We start from the raw sequence: 18,343 nt of genomic DNA, 5'->3' as shown, positions 1-18,343 counted from the left end.
CTGGGGTGGCAGGAGGTGCGGGTAGGGGGAGAGCCCAGGGCTGGGGCAGCAGGGGAGTGCAGGTGGGGGCCAGAGCTGGGGCGGCAGGGGGTGTGGGCGGGGGAGAGTCCAAGGCTGGGGCAACACAGGGATGCAGAGGGAGCCCAGGGCTGGGGTGGGGGGCAGCAAAAAAACCTAGAGCTGGCTCTGTCCCTACCATTCACAGCAAGCTGCAGGTTTCAGTTCCATATTCCTTCCCCCTCCCTTTCCTGTTACTAGCGACCGAGGGAATACTGGGAAATGCAGTTCTTTCCCTGCTCCAGGGCTGGCTCTGTAGGCAGGGAGCTAACCAAGGAACTACAGCTCCCAGGGCCCCCTGTTGGTTCTCAGCTCCCATGCTGGATTCTTGCGCCCCTGCAAATGTGCCGCCCCAAGCAACTGCTTGCTTTGCTGGTGCCTAGAGCCGTCCCTGATGATAGTGAATGGTCTGATAGAGGATAATAGCCCTCTATTGATATGAGCTACTGGGGGTTTTCTTTTAGCTCAAATTGTAGAGGCCTATGCTTTTAATGCTGAAGGTCTAGGGTTCAAAGACTGCTGATTGCTCAGGCAGGAAGTCATTACACCATTTATATGTAATATATATTTATGTGGATATGTACGTATAGTGAACCAGTTTCTGCTGTCTAATATTAGGGTTAGGGTGACCAGATAGCAAGTGTGAAAAATCAGGACAGAGGGTGGGGTGTAATAGGCACCTATGTAAGAAAAAGCCCCAAATATCTGGACTGTCCCTATAAAATTGGGATATCTGGTCAGCCTAATTAGGGTGCCAATCTGGTGTCATTTCATAGACATGAAAGGAGATGCTGAGTCACTGGCAGTGGAATTTAGCCAATAGTTTTTAATGTAAAACAATGAAATTAATCTTTTAACAGCTAAAGAGCCACTTCACTATGAACCAGAGGCAGAGAGAGAGGCACAAAATCATTCAACTTATTGGGTGAAATACTACCCAGTACAGAGGGCCAGCCCAAGTCCTATATACCACTTCAGCCTCCCTTTTGCCCTATTTTGAAGATTTAAGTGCTGCATACGCTTTGTGTTGATGCTCTGCACGAGGGTGAATTGTACTAATTAAGAAAACCAAAATATATGCAACAAGTATCTTACAGTAAATACGATTATATCCATAAAGGTTACAATATGAGCAGGGGTGTTTAAGGGTCTGCCTTTCAAAGCCTTTCACCAGCTTTGAGATGTCTTGTTCTATATGTCATAGACTCAAGCTATAAGAGCAAGTGTCTCTCTCAGTCTCCATTTTTTCCCCTGGGGGGTCCCACTCCACTGAGGGCAGGATGCTCTGTGAAACCTTGTTCAAACCCAGGAAAAGAGAACAAAATACAGAGTTGCAAAGCCCCAAGTGGCTCGAGAGCCACAGGGTTAAGAGGTACTGTTGCAAGCTCTTGTAACAAGTAAGCCTCCACATTCATCTAATGTATTTATCAATGCATGTTGATACAACAGAGCCACAACATGGACAAAATCCTGCAGTTCTACTACAATGACGCATAGCACCATTTACTTCAATGGCTCTTTTGCTTGAGTAGCAATCAAGGATATGAGCAACTCATTGCATAATACAGTTTTTTTGCCTCCCTGTACAAACTAAATATCATGACCAAGATGCCAATGTACAGTATCATTACTGCATAGATAATGCCAGATCATCAGCTGATGTAAATTGGCATTGAAGTCAATGGAGCTACAGCAGTTTTCACCAGAGGAAGATCTGGCATAATACCCACAAGGAAAAAGTACCAAAGCCTTCTTTGCTGAACACTGGCTGTCACAGGGTAGGGAAAGTAACTTAACTGGCATCCCAACTGACCTTCAGCTCCTGGCTTACCTTTTAGCACTCTGATCACAGTTCATTTAATTAAGAAAACAGAGCAAATAGTATCCTAATTCCATTTCAGTTCAGCAGTGAGGAACACAAGGACAGCTATGGAGCTCAGTTTTAGTTGAACTAGAGGCTGAAGAAGTTACTCTAGCCTTCAGAAACTGATGAAGAGGCAGAAAGCAGCAGTCTGGAGCCATGTTTAGGATGACTACATGAAATAAGTTTATCAGAAGAATGATGGCTTGGAACAAACTAGTGCACAAATTTGTCCAAAAAGCTCAGTGTGAGGGTCCAGGAAGGTTCTGAGCCAACAGAATAAGGTATAGAGCCCATTGCATGAATGGAAGATCACATTCTTCTCCATTTAACACATCCCTATCACATATGTGGGCAGAGAGCTAGGTCTGAACTGAAGTGATGGAGGTTTATAGAGCAACACGAAGACGCAGTCTCTAAGCTAACAGAAGAAGGGTTCCTTCTTCCAGCTATAATGAAATACTAGTATTAAAGGGGACTGGGAGAGTTTTATTGCCATGGTTCCCAAATCATGAGACACCAAGAATGGTACTGGCAACTTGCCTGAGGGTCAGACCTCATTCCATGTCCATTTACATATATTTTAATTACTCTACACACCCATGATATTTACATGGACCTGAATCTTCTTTAACAGATTAATAGAAATAGCTTGTTTGAGTTAACTGGCAATAAAAACCTGTAAGTAATCAATTTTGCCCTCACCCTGGAATACAAGAAAGAGGCACTGTGGGCTTCATAATAGCACTCATTTAAATACATGTGACCCTCAGAATTCACTTTGGACACCTTTGTGGCAATGTGATTTGCTTAAGTTGTGGCTACTTATTGCTATTCCTGGTAGCTATTGCAGTAATAAGGCTGACACAGAAAATCACTATTAATGTTGTTAAGAGGGGAGAGAAGAATGTGTCTGTACCAATTTAGAGCACAACTGGCAAAAGTGTAAGTTAAATTTACAAAGAAAAAGTAGGCTAATTCAGACTGAGACCATGGGCATGATTGAATTCTCACTTACACTGGGGTAAACTAGGAGTAATTCCACTGTAGTAAGTGTAATTACACCAATATAAGAATAGTCTAACTGAGAACAGAATAAGGCCTATTTGCTATATTGGCATTTCTGTGTCCTAATTATTTGTTCCTCAGATTTTGTATGACTGAACTGCAATTAACCTCATTCAGTGGTACCACATTATTTTCTTTCAAACTGTAAACTTTCCAACAGAAACATATATGTTGGGACTGGGCAAAGATAAAGCATGCATTTTAAAACTAATAAATAAATGAAACACTTCATAAGAGTGCAATTAATCATCTACCCACAATCATTTCAGCAAATTTATTGTAGAGCTATTGTTCTTTAGAATCTTTGTACTAAGTATGTTCCAAGAGTGTCCACTATTCATTTCCGTACATGAAATGTACCAGATGCAAGCAAAGAAACATCGTTGGGACTATTAGTTTTAACAAGTTTCCAAACTAGCTTGAGATAGAGTCAATTTCCTCTGAAGGATCTCAGAATGGTCAGTTGCATGTTCCCTGGTATATATAACTGATGGAATTCAAGATTTCTCTAACAATTACATCTAGCAGCCAGGAGATCAACAAAAACCCAAGCTTTCCTTTTCTCAAAGGATACACAGTTAATCCACATAGCTTAACATTTCAACCTTTCAGTCAGTATGAGACTAAGCAATAAAGCTACTTTGCTTCATGAAAATGGCTGAAAGGAGATTGGTAGATACCAGATAATAAGCAAATGCTCAGCTGTTGCCAGGTCAGTTGAACTTACCAAGCTCCTCAGCACTATACTTGATTGTTACCTCAACAAGAGAAAAAGATGCTGATTTAATTGCCTAGGCAACCTCAATGTTTATGACTTGTACAGGTCTTTATGAGTGTAAACTGACTGATTAAAATGCAGAAAACAGTCAGATAAAATGTTAGTGCACTGAAAGTAAAGATGAAGGGTGTGATTCTAATTTCACTTACACTGGTGTTTCCACCAAAGTAATTCTATTGGACCAGATTCTGATCTGTGCAAATTCTGAGTAACTCCATTGACTTCAGTGGAGTTACACTGATGTACGTGAAATAAGAATCAGGCACAGTTTTTAGGCAGTCATATTAATTAGTAAGTACCCATTTCTGAGTTCTGAAATACTGTTTTGTCCTTAGGCTTTAATACTTACATTTTTTCTAGATACCACCAGTGCATACAAATAAGCCATAAATGAGCAAGGATAATTTCAAATTTCATGAAGTAATCTAATATCCATCAAGGTAGTATTCCTTTAGTGCAATCTGTTTTACAAATTGTCAGACAATTTGTGTGGAGCAATGAGCACAATCTTCAGCATCTGAGAATCCTGAGTTCTAATCTTGGTTCTGCTAAAAAATCGTTGTGTGGCTTTGAGCAAATCCTCGTACATTTCTCCCTCCGTGTTTCCATCTGCAAGAATCGGAACAATTATAGCCAGAGCAGGAGATTCTGAGGATTAAATAGTTAATGTACACTAGGTGAGTTCCCATCCCATGCTACAGCCACGCAAAGGTGGGTAAAACTTCCCTAAAAAGGAATTAAAGGTTCCTCCAGTGTGGGATATGTGCAACTGATGTAGAGCAGACAGCCGTCTGTGCACCACCCATTTTGTCATGGCTGTGTAGGGGACATGCCGGGCAGGAGCAAACATGGCCAGAATACTGTTGTGTTCCAGTGTTCCCTGCTGCTGTAATGGTCCACAGGCGGCTATTACAAACTGGTGCAAGTTAGGGTAGCCATGAGACTGCTCTAACTTGCACCAGGGGCCAAACTGCCAGCTATGAGTACCTCTAAAGAAAGAGTTGCAACCCGTGGCAGCAACTCTCAGAGCCTGGGTCAACAGATTCATAGTTGCAGGGCTTGTGCTACAATGCTAAAGATAGCTGTGTAGGTGTTTGGGCTCAGGCTCTGATGCCTAGGGAGGGGGGTGGGCTTCAGAGCCCAAGCTGCAGCTTGAGCTGCAATGCCTAAATAGCTATTTTTAGCACCACAACACAAGCTGTCTCTCTGTTGATCCAGACTCTGAGACTCACTGTCATGGGCTGTGTAGACGTACCCTACTCTGGGGTTTGGCAGAGTGCAAAGGTGATGGCTTTAAAGCCAATTTTACCTCCCCTTCTTGTATGCACCAAGTGGAGGTCTGGCACCATTGACTGTTACTAGGGCATAGTGCCTGATTCTAGTTCCACAAATGTAAAAACAGTGTAATGGAGAGGAGAATCAGGCCCAGGAAGTGCTATAGACATACAAAGTATTATTGTCATTAACCAGTTTTGTAAATCAAATCTAACTCTGTGTTTTATTTTTAGTAGACCTGGTTGGGAAATGTTTTGTTTTTTGCCATGAAAAATGTTAACGTAAATGAAAAATTGTTATGGTCAAAAATGTTTCCACAGATTTTTTGTTTGTTTGTTTTCGTTGAAATACTGAAATATTCGCAGTTTTTAGCAACTTTAAACCAAAAAGCCTGGCCAATTGGGCAAACATTTTTGGTTTTACTGAAAATTTTCATCAGACTGGCTGAAATTTTTCAGGTTTTGGTTAGAGTTTTTGGTTCTTCAATCAGAACAACAACAACAACAACAAAAGTCAGAAAGGACATTTCCAAGGGAAATGCCCCCAATTGGTAAAAACCATTTGAATTAAAAATTTCAGTCAGCTCTGATTTTTAGATAATGGTGTGACAACGTATAAAAGGAGCTCCTTCAATGCCGGTGTATAATGAGTTACAAGGATTGCCCACGTTTTCTGCTTATAAAATGGGTTATTTGGGGTGGGGCTATACAAGCTTCAGAAGCAATGACTACCTGGGGGGAAGGTTCCGTGCTCTCCCCTCCTAGCTTGCTGAAAGCTGGAAAGGCCTCTGGTGGTTGTTACCAAGTGTTCTGAGTTGCTTTGCTCTTGTTTCTCAATCTTTTTTGTATTAACAGAGCCCTGAGGAAAGGGACTTGAACTGAGCTAGAGTTTGGGGCTTTATTTTATTTCCCTCGAATAGTGTATCTGCCTGTCAGCTTACAATCAGCCACGTTACATTACTTAAATCTCATTGCCTGTGTATTCCTGTATGATGACAAGATTAAAAAAAAATGCAAGTGGGATTGTGCAAAATGACTATGTTTAATTAAGAAAGGGTGAAGTCCTATTAAACCTTCAGGATTTCACCCACTGCTTATAAATATTGAAAATGGAACCCCAGTTAAATTTGGCATAGGGAAATGTGATATTTACAATACCAGTAGATCACTGAAAGAATAGTGTTATTATTGGTTTGACACATTCCAGCATACATTTATTTTCATTTTCAATATATTTTTATTTTTAAAACTTTCAAAACACTGATTTCAAATTATGCAAATTAAGTCATTGTTTGGATGAAATTTGCATCCCAAGGGCTTAATGTCATTTCCTTAAGATTGCCTGTTGGATAGACAATATTATGATGGAATGCTCAAAAGACGTCTGATCTTGAGACTGGACTCTGCGGAGCACATGCACTAAATCACAGCATCACTGTTCTTCTCCAGTGCTTGAAAGCTGTTGGCAGTGAACTATGCCTTCGTAAAACACTATTCTGTGGCTGTGTTGGTGGTGGTTGTAGTAGACTGGAAAAACCCTGCCTGTCTCTTTTATTCCTTGCATTTGATCCCTGACTTACACTTTAAAAGCTTATACTGTTTCATCACTGCAAGTAGACTCTGAAGGCAAAAATGGCTAATGAAAATGACAGGCAAGGTAATTACTGTTTTATCAGTACTGACACCAAGTTTGCTGCCTGCTAAACTTGAACACCTCCACTGGGTGGCTAATAATGTGTACACTTGACAAACTCTCAATTCCAAAAATAAAAATAAAAAAATAAAAAATAAATATACCCCCTGTTCTTTACTGACAGTCATACACTTACACTGAAACATATTACACCCTAATGAAAGAGCACTCAGGCTTTAATTAACCTTTATTTTAGAGAAGAATGTGCTCAAATGTCATGAATAGAAAACATTTTTTTTAATTAAAAAAGCTATCTACGATTTTGAACAATTGATTCCTTACATTCAGTTAAATCCTTCTGGTCTGACTTACACCAGCCGCCCGATGAACTTTCTGAGTAAAGCAAGCAGGATTTGGCCCGTTGCAAAGAAACAACTCACTTTTTACAGTAATTAAAAAATCTTTTTCTGGCAGGCCACAAAAGCACTGTTTGTACCATTTTCCAAAAGGATAATTGGACCTGATTCTTCAAAAATTTCATTAGGTTCATTTGAATTCCGGAAAGATAACAAAATGAATTAAACTTCAGGAAACAAACATGTTATACATTATAAAATGGGCTAGTGCTAATTAGATGACTGTGTTGCTCTGCTGAATGAAATTTCCCCATTTAGGTTCATTTTTCAAACCAAAGATTTGCCCAGAAGTTCACACATGCACAAATGGTCTTATCATGTCTGGTAAGAAAGCCTCCTCTAATGTTCTAAGCTCTCTGAACTCCTCCTGACTTCAAAGGGAATTGGGGGTTCTCTGCACCTCGTACGATTGAGCCAAAAAAGCCTGCTGCTCACATCAGTCTTTTACTAATCTACAAGTGTCGGCATAGTCACGTGAAAATGCCTTTTAAATATAAATATAATACACATTTCCTTCTTTTTTGGTCTGCAGGCCAGCTATGGAACTGATTTGTCTACATTTTGAAACATAGCTTTACTCCTGCTTTCAAGAATACTGTCTTTTAAAATTAAATTAAGAAAATAATTTTAATATGTTGAGTGCTGTTTTCTTTTCGAGTTTTCATGTCACATACTAAGTTTTTCCCAGAATACAGTGAAGAGACAAAGTTTTGAAACTGTGATTTTAAAAAGTCCATGTGATCAATGATTCACATACAACTAAACACAAGAGAAGTGTGACTGCTGATCATCAGGATGATTAAATGAACCCATGTATTTTGGTTATATAGGCAACCAAATTACAAGGAGGGATACCAGTACGATGGAAAGACATCAGAAATGGTGCTGTACTCAATGTTTATACTTTTCATAAGTTTTGTAATGTGGTGCTAGTGACTGAATACTTATAAACAAAAGGCCAGATTCTGCATCCCTTATTCCCAAATGAGAAGTGCCTGACTCCACAGCTGGCCCCATTGATTTTACTGTGATTTGACTAAATTGCCACTCACTCAGCAAGTAGCTTTAATGGGCTATTTTGATTTCAATGAGGCTACTTGCAGTACTAAAATCTGAATAAGGGATAGCAAAATCTGGCCCAAAATGAGTAATGTCATTGAAACCTGCAAGGGCACATGACTTTAAAATAAATTAATGTTCACAGTGAAATACTACTCGGCACTTTCTTTACTCATACAAATACTGTTACATCCACACTATCAAATAAAAATGGTCCACTGATGCATCAAGATAATTAAGTCCCCCCCCCCACACACACACACACATACTCCTTTTGCAACAAGATGCATTTAGGTATTTAATTAAAAAGTGCATCCCCAAAAGGTTAGTATATTCACATGTTATATTTCACTTTTTCCGCACCAAGCATTTTCAGACTGCTGCTGTTGCTAATAAAGGATACTCTGAATTAGGACAAATATCTGCACTTATGGCTCTTTTATGGTTTTCTTTTTAAATTATCACTTTAATTTAATTAGGTTTTGGGGGTTAAGATTAACAACATTTTCTCTCTCTCTCTCTTTGTATATTTTTGTTTGTTTGGGTTTTTTTTTGTTTTGTTTTTTGTTTTTGTTAAGGAACAATCGAAACAAAACCTATCTAATATGCATCACCTTTGCCTTTCATTTTGCCCAGCTCTCACACCATCATTACTAGCCCAAAAATCTGTCTGTAACATCCTCATCACTGTGGTATCTGAGTGCCTTACAAGAAATGATAGCAGCTGCAGTATAACTTCTGAAAAACTTTAATGTGAATTCAATGGCAGAAATTGGTAAGTGCAAAGGCAGATTCTCCTCAGTTTATTCACACAGAACAGGCATATGGAAATAACAAACACTCTTACTGGAGATGAGCCTGAGTTGATTAATTCAGATCTGGGTTGAGATTTGGACATCCCCTATCTCAAAATTTGGGGTTGGTCAAATTCTTGTCCTGGGCATTGCCCAAAATCTTACTCTGGTTTGGCCCACTACAGAGATGGGCCCCAATCTTGAATATCAGATCATGGTTTGTGTCTGGTTTGCTAAGCCTCTTGATCCTCAAAAGTTCAGGGGTATTTGGATTTGGGGGTTCTGGTGTATATTACCATTTAACTAAAACACTGTGGGCTTTTCATATGATTTCATTACAACTGAAGAAAAATATTTCTATGGCTCCAGATAAAATAAAAAAGCTAGTAAAGTAGAAAGTGTATGTCCTTCTGTTGCTGGTTAGTAGCTCTGTTGAATGGCGTATATACTGACATTCTGAGACACATAGATATCCATCTCCAGAGAGAGGGGAAAAATCCACCAATTATTCAATTAGTGGATTTATTTTCCAGGAGGCATTGGAAAGAGAAGGAGAGTTAGGGCTCCAAAAATGCCCAAGGCATCCTTACCCTACTTCAAAAGATGAAGGGAGTGGAGGGGGGAGGACAAAAGTACTTGATAGTTATGAAGAAATAGTATTAGAACCAAGTAAAATTAAAACAATGCCCTGACTCTTTCCTTCAGTCAAAAGACAAACAGTGCTACATACTAAAGAAGGGGGAAAATGGGGGCAGAATTCTTTTAGAAAATAGCATCAATCAGGTCTGGATTTTGCAAAACCAAAACCACCAGTGATTTGGAGCCAAGTCCTCCAAAGATCAGAAGACTATGTGTGCTTCAGAGAAAAGGATTCCAATTTGGCTATTTTCTATTGCTGGTCACACAAACAGTTCAAAGCAATATAGATGCAAAGTATGAGTATTCATGGGTGGAGGGGAATGGACAAATTAGAGAAGGACTTTGGATTGCAGGTTGAATAAAAATCAACCGATAATATTTTTTTGTAAAGAATTAAATAAAGTGGAGGGAAATCTTACCCAACCCTGTATGGAAAGAAAACTTCATAACAAGGCTGCAGTTAAATTGTAGCACCCTTTGTCACACAGCACCATTAAAAAATGGAATTTGACATATATAGAGATCACCAAAGCAATATACCGGATCTCAAGATCCCCAAACTCTGGGAAAGATCACAAATCCAGATCTGCATCCAAATTTTATGTCTAGTTCTAACAAACAAGAAATGGAAAGAGAAATCTGAAAAACCCCAAACCAATGTATCCTAGCCACATTCTCTGGATTCTTCCACTCTGGCAAATAATAAACTTTCTATCACAAACAACAGAAAGAGTTGCCAGTGATCTCTCCCCTTTCTCTCACTGCATGATCACAGCTATATTATGTGTCGGGTACCATATTTACTAGTCTCTTTGTAGTTTACACTGATAGCTTCCTCGGGTCTAGTGGACTGATCCTCCCCTTACCTACTCTGGTGTGTGCGAGGAATCAGGCCCAATGTGTTTTCTGTTTGTTACGCATCGTTTTGTTACAAAGAGTAAATGTAAGAAGTAACAAAAATGAAATGAGGTTTAGTAATATGTTAGTGACAAACTGAAATTGGAAGGAGCTCTGTATGTCTATGAGAAGTGAGGTTAGAGAGATCTGAACTCTTGGGTTCTCCTCCACCCGCTCATCCCATCTGTCATGTGAATTACAGTTCTCCTGACTGCTTAGTAGTTGAATACCTTTCTACCCATTGTCCAATTTCTTCCAAGAGGATCCTTTCTCCTCATGACCCCTATCTACAACTATATTCATTGTTACATACTCTCTAATATATAGGTTTACATACACACAGTACCATTAACACCTCTATGTACATAACATGTAACTTGCCCTGGCTCAGACTTGAACCAGTGATACAAAATGATCACTGTTGTTTTCAAACAAACACAGAAGAAATGCAACATGATGCTCCAAAAATTTTATTTCATTCACATTTTCTGTAACCTCTTTTTCATGATCAAGTTTCTGATGTACCTTACTTATGCTGGCTAAAACCAGGTCTCAGTAAAATGAGGTAAATCTGAGAATAGAATAAGAGATCCCTTGTATTGACAGGAAATTGATCAGAATAGCCTCACAGAGAAACGTAATATACAACACATATATCTTCCCTCAGTCCTAAACAAGAAAGCTCTCAGATCTGTGACAGTCAGCCAGCAGCACCAGAGTCCTCTGGAACCCAGAGCCATCAGCAGCATTTTGGTATAGTACTGTCAAAAAGGTCATAAATGAGTGTGCTTTTAATCACAGGGTCATTATACAGGGGGAGATCTGCAGAGTCCTCTCAAGTACCTCCCCATTGAGATCATTTTAAAAAGAATTCCTTCATGTACAGTATGCCAACACTCCCCAATAAAATCTATGTCCCTAAAACATATTATTGCTTGGCTGTGACAAAAATATATCAACTTCTAATATTTCTTTTTCTACTTGGTAACCATGCAAACAGCTCTTTCAAATGCTTTAATGAACCTGATCTTCATTATGTACAGTACACTGCCACACAGATGCAACCAAGTCCCACCATCTATTGACCACGTTGTCACACAAGCAACCCATTTCCATTCCTTCCATTACTGGAATGAGAGGGAGTTGGAGAGGAGGAGGGACAAGCAAAGTTTTATGTGCAGTCAGAGTATGAGAGAGAAATAGTATTGTACAGACATTATCTGTAGTGCAATAGCCAGGTCTAGTGACATATAGATTCAGTGCTCTTTGTGGTGTACTCAAGAAGTAGCTAAACATTCACTGTGAAGGGTTGGAAGTAATGATAGTTTTGAAAGGGGCATTTTACAGTCTATATTATTATACAGGCTATAATAAAAACACAGTTGCAGATTTATTCACAGAAAACTGAACAAACAAAATAAAAAAGAATTACATTACACTCTACACATTTTAACTCCCTTTGGGCATATTATATTTTGGGCAGGGAAGAAAAGGATAAAAGGAGGATCTGCTTCTTCTCAGCACAGAGAGGAAAAAGGATCAACTCCCCTGTCTCCTCAGCCTATCAGAGATTTACAGAAATGGCTAAAGGAATATACAAAGAAACACTATCAACACTTCCAATTTGCCATTCATGATGCCCAGTCCATGCTCCCCACCTTTCCAGTATTAATCAGCTTATCTTCCTGTTTGACTGTCTCTATTGAACTTGCTTTGTTCATTGATTGATCTCTTTTCTTTATTTTGACGTGATAAGACCTAGGCCGAGTTCTGCTCTCAAATTTCCCCATCACCGCCCTTTTAACATGATGTGTCTTTATCTGGTGCCTTCATTAACTCATTCGTCCTAGTCAGGTTCAGAGGGTCTCTTTCCAGCATACCCAATCACACAGATGTTAGAGCAGCAAGAAGACGCTTACAAAGAAAACACCACCGCACCACCAACACACAGACATACACCTTTCTCCTGACTGCCTGGTTTTAACCTCCGCAAGTTCCCACGGAAGTTCTTTTCTCTCCTTAAGCTTTCGGTTCTGCAGTCCAAAGAAACTGATGCAAACAACAGCTCAAAGGGTATGCTGAGTTTCAGTGTGAAATGGAAGTGTGGGCAAAAGCGTAGGGCAGCAGAGCCTTCCTTACAGAGGTGGAGGGTTATTTTATTTGTTTAAACGAACTTGTCAGGTCGATGACCCAGGAAATGACTATGATTAAACAAATCACAATACCTGTTTACCCGAGCTACCCATCAGGGACACTAGCTGCGGCAATACATACATCACACACCGGTCACTCAAAGGGAAGGCACAAGAGGTAAAGGACCGTGGCAAGGAGGTGCGAGTGCCCAAGTTGATATGGGAAGTGCAGACCAGCTCCGGGATGCCCTCCCCAGGTGTCTGCCCCGGGAGTCAGCGGCCACTGCTACCCGGCCACCGCTCCCTTTTGCCACTGATGACAGCCTACCACCCAGGATTGCGGAGCCCAGATGCCCCCTTATTGGAGACCCATCTTGGGTCAGTCTCCTTCTCCATCTTTCCAAGATCAGGCAAAGCCATTTCAGCAAGAGAAGGAGGAGAGAGGGATGCGATCAGACCAGAACCTCCCCAGCTCCAGCAGGACTTCGGACTTTTCGGCTCCACCAATATACACTCACACGCAAGCTGCAGGGCTCCACTACATGTGGATCCCAGCCTCCCCTTCTCTCTGCTCCCGGAGGGGGAGAATCCGAGCGTCCATATAGCCAATTCCTCCGACCCCCTTGCTGTTCAAGTTACTCTGCAGCATGGGCAGGGAGGGTGCATGTGTGCAGAGGAATGTATTACACACACACACACGAATCATCACAAATATGCACTATGTGCCTAAATACACACAGATGCAGAGAATACGCATATTAGAACAGTGTCAGATCCTTAGCCTCCCCCCCCCCCCCCCAAGCTCCCCTGGTCATTTCAGTTAGTTGGATGCATTGCGAGAAAGAGAGAGAATTTCCGTCTTCTCTGTCCCTTTTTGTATAGATCTGCAAATCTCGATAGATAGATAGATAGATAGATAGATAGATAGATAGATAGATAGATAGAGATGGTGTATGGAGATAGATAGATAGATAGATAGATAGATAGATAGATAGATAGATAGATAGATAGATAGATAGATAGATATCCCGGCTAGCTGGGGAAGTGGGAATCCAGGTGCACAGTCACGACCTCAGGAGGAGTTGAGGGAGGAGAGGCTGGGTGGCTAGCTGAGCCCCTCCCGAGTGGCTTACCTTGCGCTGCGGAGCCCGTGCTGCTGGCGCTCAGGATAGCCAGGGCAGGTAACACGAACGTTTGCAGTAAGTATCCCAGTCCCAGTCCGCATCGGGCAGCCGTGCTTTCCAGACCTTTCCCCATGGCTGGTCAGAGAAGCAAGCAAAGGAAAAAAAAACACCACCCCCAGCAGCAGTCCCCGGGAAGAAGCAAGCCCCGCACTCCACTTTCTTCGGGCAAGGGGGGGAGGAAGGGAAGGAGAGGGGAGCAGCTTTTCAAGAGCCCCTCCCTTCTTCAAGTGGCTGCTTCTCCTGCCACTCGTGCAGTCTGGGGAGCCCAAAGGCTGCCACCAACGTGCCCCGAGTCTGCGCTGCTTTCACAGCCCCCCTGGCTTTGCCACCGCACCCAGGCACAGGAGGAGAGGTGAGGAGAGGAGCCCTTTTCTCCCCCCCGGTCTGCTCAAGGTTGCGCGGAGGAGGTCAGGTGCCCAGGCTGCTGCTGCTAGGTGAAGAGGACTGGTCATTTCATAGTCTTGAGAACAAGTCTGCGGGAGCTGGGTCTTGCAGAGGAGGAAGAAGCGGCAGCAGCATCCTAACTCCGGCTGGGGGCGCGTGGATTTGCATATGCGACAGAGAGCGCGCGCAAACTAGCGCCGGGAGAGCTGCGCGCACACCTAGCCCCGTGCATGGGGGAGCCAGGGACAGAGCGCGCTTGCCCCTCTCTCCCTCCTTTGAATGTTATACAGGAGAGCGCAGCCCTGGCTAAGGCACATTGCTCCATCCAATGGAGCTCAGCCTTCCCAGAGACACCGGCAAAACCTGCGCTGGATTCCCGGACTGGACGTGGCCCGCTATTGCCCAGCCTGCCCGCCCAGGCGGAGGGAGAAGGGCTCTTTCGCCAGCCCGCCTGATGAAAACGGCAGAAAAAGAGCCAGGAGACACCATTGAGGGGGAGAGGCTCCCTCACACCCCCCCCCTACAGACCCCACCCATCCATCTGGGGGATGCAGCAAGGAGAACCCCTGCCTGCCAGGGACCGATTGGTCTGTCTGTCTCTCATGCACCCCCTCACCCTGCTAGCCAGGTACCATAAACTTCACTTCACTTCACCATGAAGTGAAACATGGTTCTGCCTCCAGCCAGGGCACCCCCAGCCCTCAGCCTGAGATCCCACAATCAGTTTCCGTTTTATTACAAGAATTGTGCACATGCACCACAAAGTGCTTCGCTGTATCACCGGTGCAGTTTATGGGTTTCCTTGCAGCAGAGGAATGTCCTGAGCACCCGCTGTCCGATGCTGGTCAATCAAGAGCTACGGGGCTTGCACACTGAAGCGTCCGTTCAGGAGCTCCACAGTACAGGGCAGAGACACCGGCCCCCGTCTCAAAGGCAGGGGCAGACTCGCAAAATGTAAGGAGGAGGCGGCCCCATACAGGTGACTGGGCCACCCACCCCCACCAGGTGACAAGAGAAAAGTTATGAGGGAGCCGAGACCTGGACCGGGAAGGCTGTTGAGGGTAGCTGAGCTGTAGGGAAGGGATCAGATTTGTCACCTCCTTGGGAATTTTGGATCATCCCCCAAACAGATCTGGCTCCCACCCACCCCTCCCACTTGACAAGGGGATGACGTCCCCAGGCGAAGGGGCAGCCTCTCCCCTCTCTCTAACAGCGAATCTTTCTTCTTTTCCATCCCAGGATGTGGGCTGGGAGATTGGCCTCTTTCCTCCCTCCCCACCCGAGCATAAAGATGAGCTCCCGGAATGGGGAGGGAGGGGGTTACATTCAGATTTGGACTCTATTGCGGGGAGCAACATATCATCCAAATGTTAGGAGGCTTGAATAGGAATATCATCCAAATCCCAATATTGGCCTCAGCCATCCTGCCTTTTTTACCATAAGGAATTAGGAGGAAACTGTCACTTAGTTGGGGGGCTCTGTTTCTCTTACACACTTCTCTCTGTGTTAGACCTCTTAAATCTCACTCATTAGGGGGAAGTTTCCCACATTTTGAATTAATTTTCCAGGAAATAGTGTTTTAAAACCTTTTTGAGTATGCAGAAGTACAGCAGAATGCTCAGGCCAGCTAGCAGATACTTATCTATTATAATTTGCTACTGATTGTAACATCTGTAAAGTCCATAGAGGAAACACTCTGACTGCTGCCACCACATTGTAGGAGAGCTCTTACAAATAAATATGGTATTCCAAAAGGAATTTCCTTTTCCAGAGCTCAACAGGCCACTTTGGTTGGGTGAGGTGAGGAGAGAGGGAATGAGAATTATTTTATGCTGAGCTATACTTGCAATATTTCCATATATGAACAGACCATTGCCCTATACACCCAATGGAAAATATTATTTATTATTTTTACAGGTGTGCACGTTGCTTTGTACACAACAAATATCTGTCCTATCTGTAAAGTAGACATAGCACAGCTATGGATGTCAGACAAAGGTGTGTGGAAAAGTTATGGAAAGAACAAGCGTTGCAACAGTATTGCAGAGGAGACCTGCTTTTGTTATATAAACATATCTCGTGGTTTCCCTCTTGAATACTTATGTTGGTTATATTGGCTTTTCAGTCTTTTGTAATTGTTAATACATCAACAGAACAAAAAAAGTGATGAAGGGTTGTTGCAACGAAATAGGTGTTGCAAAGAAAGAGTCACAATTTGTTTTGAAGTCTGCCTCATTCAAAATGTTGACGGTCCTGCGTGGAGTTGGGGGGGGGGGGCAGGAGGCGACAGAGTGGGGCTCTGCACCTCTTTTCTCTGCCAAGGCCCTCTTGTCACATTGCAATATAGTTGTCACTGGGTTCACAGCTCAATCCTGGGGCACGGATTGGCTGGGTGAAATGAAATCCCTAGGAGCCCAGACTTTCAGAGGAAGAAAAAGAGCAGCAGCCTAAACTTTGCCCAGGAGAGTGTGACAGTTGTGTCTAGCACAATTAATATATACGAATCTAGCACACACTTAGAGCGGTGTGTGTGGAGAGAGACGCGGACAGAGAGAGATTGCGTGGGGGTGTTTGCCCCTCTCTCCTCTGCCCTCTACGAGGATCTGACATGCAGGGACGGTGAGCGAAGAAGCCCTGGCTAAGGCACATTTTTCTATCCAATGGGGCTCTGCCTGTTCCGAGATACCAGCAAAACCTGCGCTGGATTCCTGGACAGGAATCTCCTTGCTGCGTCCGGCAGAGCAGAGCCTGCTTTCCTGAGCGGGGGGATTCGGGGAGGGACAGAAAGGACTCGGCCTAGAGAACTATATGAGTCTGGCCGCTGCTGTCGAGAGCGCTGACAGCGGCAGCCAGGAGCTGGGTTGCTTCCTCGGGGTGGAAGAATGCAGGGAGAGGGAGAGAACCCCATTTTGGGAGAGGCAAAGAAAACAGACCCCAGGAAACCCCGCTGGAGGAGCTCCGCTCCTGGGGGTGGGAGTGTGGAAGAGGGGAAATGAAAGAGACTCTGGCATGGAGGGAGAGAGATCCTCTCCGTGGAATCCCCCAGACAAGAGGAGAGGAGGCTCTCCCAGAACTATTCAGCCCTGCTCCTGGGTAGACACTGGCAAGGCAAGTCATGGCTGGGGAGCTTAACCAATAATGTGGGGGATGAAAAAAGCGACCTAACTCCTCGCTGGTCCCCATCAGTTCTCACCTTCCCTACCAACAATCTTTTATCACTCCTAGTAGGTCCCCCCATCAACAGGCCCAGCCCAGCAGTACATATCAGAGATTACCCGTTACATTGCTTTGCAAAGGGACTGCTTTGTAACCATTTACTGTACTGATATGTGAATCACAGCAAATAGCCCTATGCCTATTTATGGTGCTTTTTCCCCTCTAGACACCAGCCCCAGATTTGGTGCTCCCTAGTCTTATGACTGAAGCTGGTGCCCGAGTGGGTGGCACGTACACAAAGAATTTTCCTACATATGACATTTCTTAGGCATTTTTGTGTAATCTGTTAAAGTTGGGAAGTTTTCTCTCATTTGTTTAATATTCCAGGGGAAACTTTGCAAAGAGAGAAAATAAAAGGGAACCGCTAAAAGATGCAGAACATAGAAAATATACCTGCTGCAGGGCAAAATGATTGGCACATCTGCTATCACTGGGGGCCATTGGAAGAAAAACGGGCACAGTTCTCCATTAAATTGAGTCTGTGATGGGTTGGATCACAGAAACCCCCTTGGGAACTGCCAACTGATATGCCAAGACTACTTCTGCCCCTTCTTTCCTGCCCTGGCAGCTTGGGACTCCAGCACCCTGTCTTGCTGACCCAGACACTCCAGTCTGCTCCAACACAGACCCAGGGTCTGAACCACGTGCCCCAAAGCTGCAGACTTAACTGAAAGCAACTTGAGAAGTGTTCCTCTACAGGGATTCCCATGGTTAGTACTTGTTGTTTGAGGCAGACTGAGAAGTCCATGGTTGGTGATCTGACCTCATGAAATAGCTCCATCCCACTTTCAAAGCAGGTATTCCTCCAACTCGTCTTGGGATCCAGGGACGGCTCCAGGCACCAGCTTGGCAAGCAGGTGCTTGGGGCGGCCACTCCAGAGAGGGGCGGCAGGTCCAGCTATTGGGCGGCAATTTGGCGGACGGTCCCTCACTCCCGCTCGGAGCGAAGGA

General features: G+C 43.4%; 1 protein-coding gene across 1 annotated transcript in view; it reads right to left on the bottom strand.

The window, feature by feature from the left end:
• Positions 1-13,865, bottom strand: part of UNC5C (unc-5 netrin receptor C) — a 363,016-nt gene extending 349,151 nt beyond the window's left edge. Inside the window, exon 1 of the mRNA XM_065404905.1 lies at positions 13,742-13,865. Coding sequence (XP_065260977.1) covers positions 13,742-13,865 — 124 coding nt within the window. The remainder of the gene's footprint in view (positions 1-13,741) is intronic.
• Positions 13,866-18,343: the final 4,478 nt, after the last annotated feature.

Source organism: Emys orbicularis, chromosome 5, assembly GCF_028017835.1.
Source record: "Emys orbicularis isolate rEmyOrb1 chromosome 5, rEmyOrb1.hap1, whole genome shotgun sequence".
Lineage (NCBI taxonomy): Eukaryota > Metazoa > Chordata > Testudines > Emydidae > Emys > Emys orbicularis.
The sequence above is the reverse complement of the archived record's forward strand: the minus strand, read 5'-3'. Positions and strand labels throughout refer to the sequence as shown.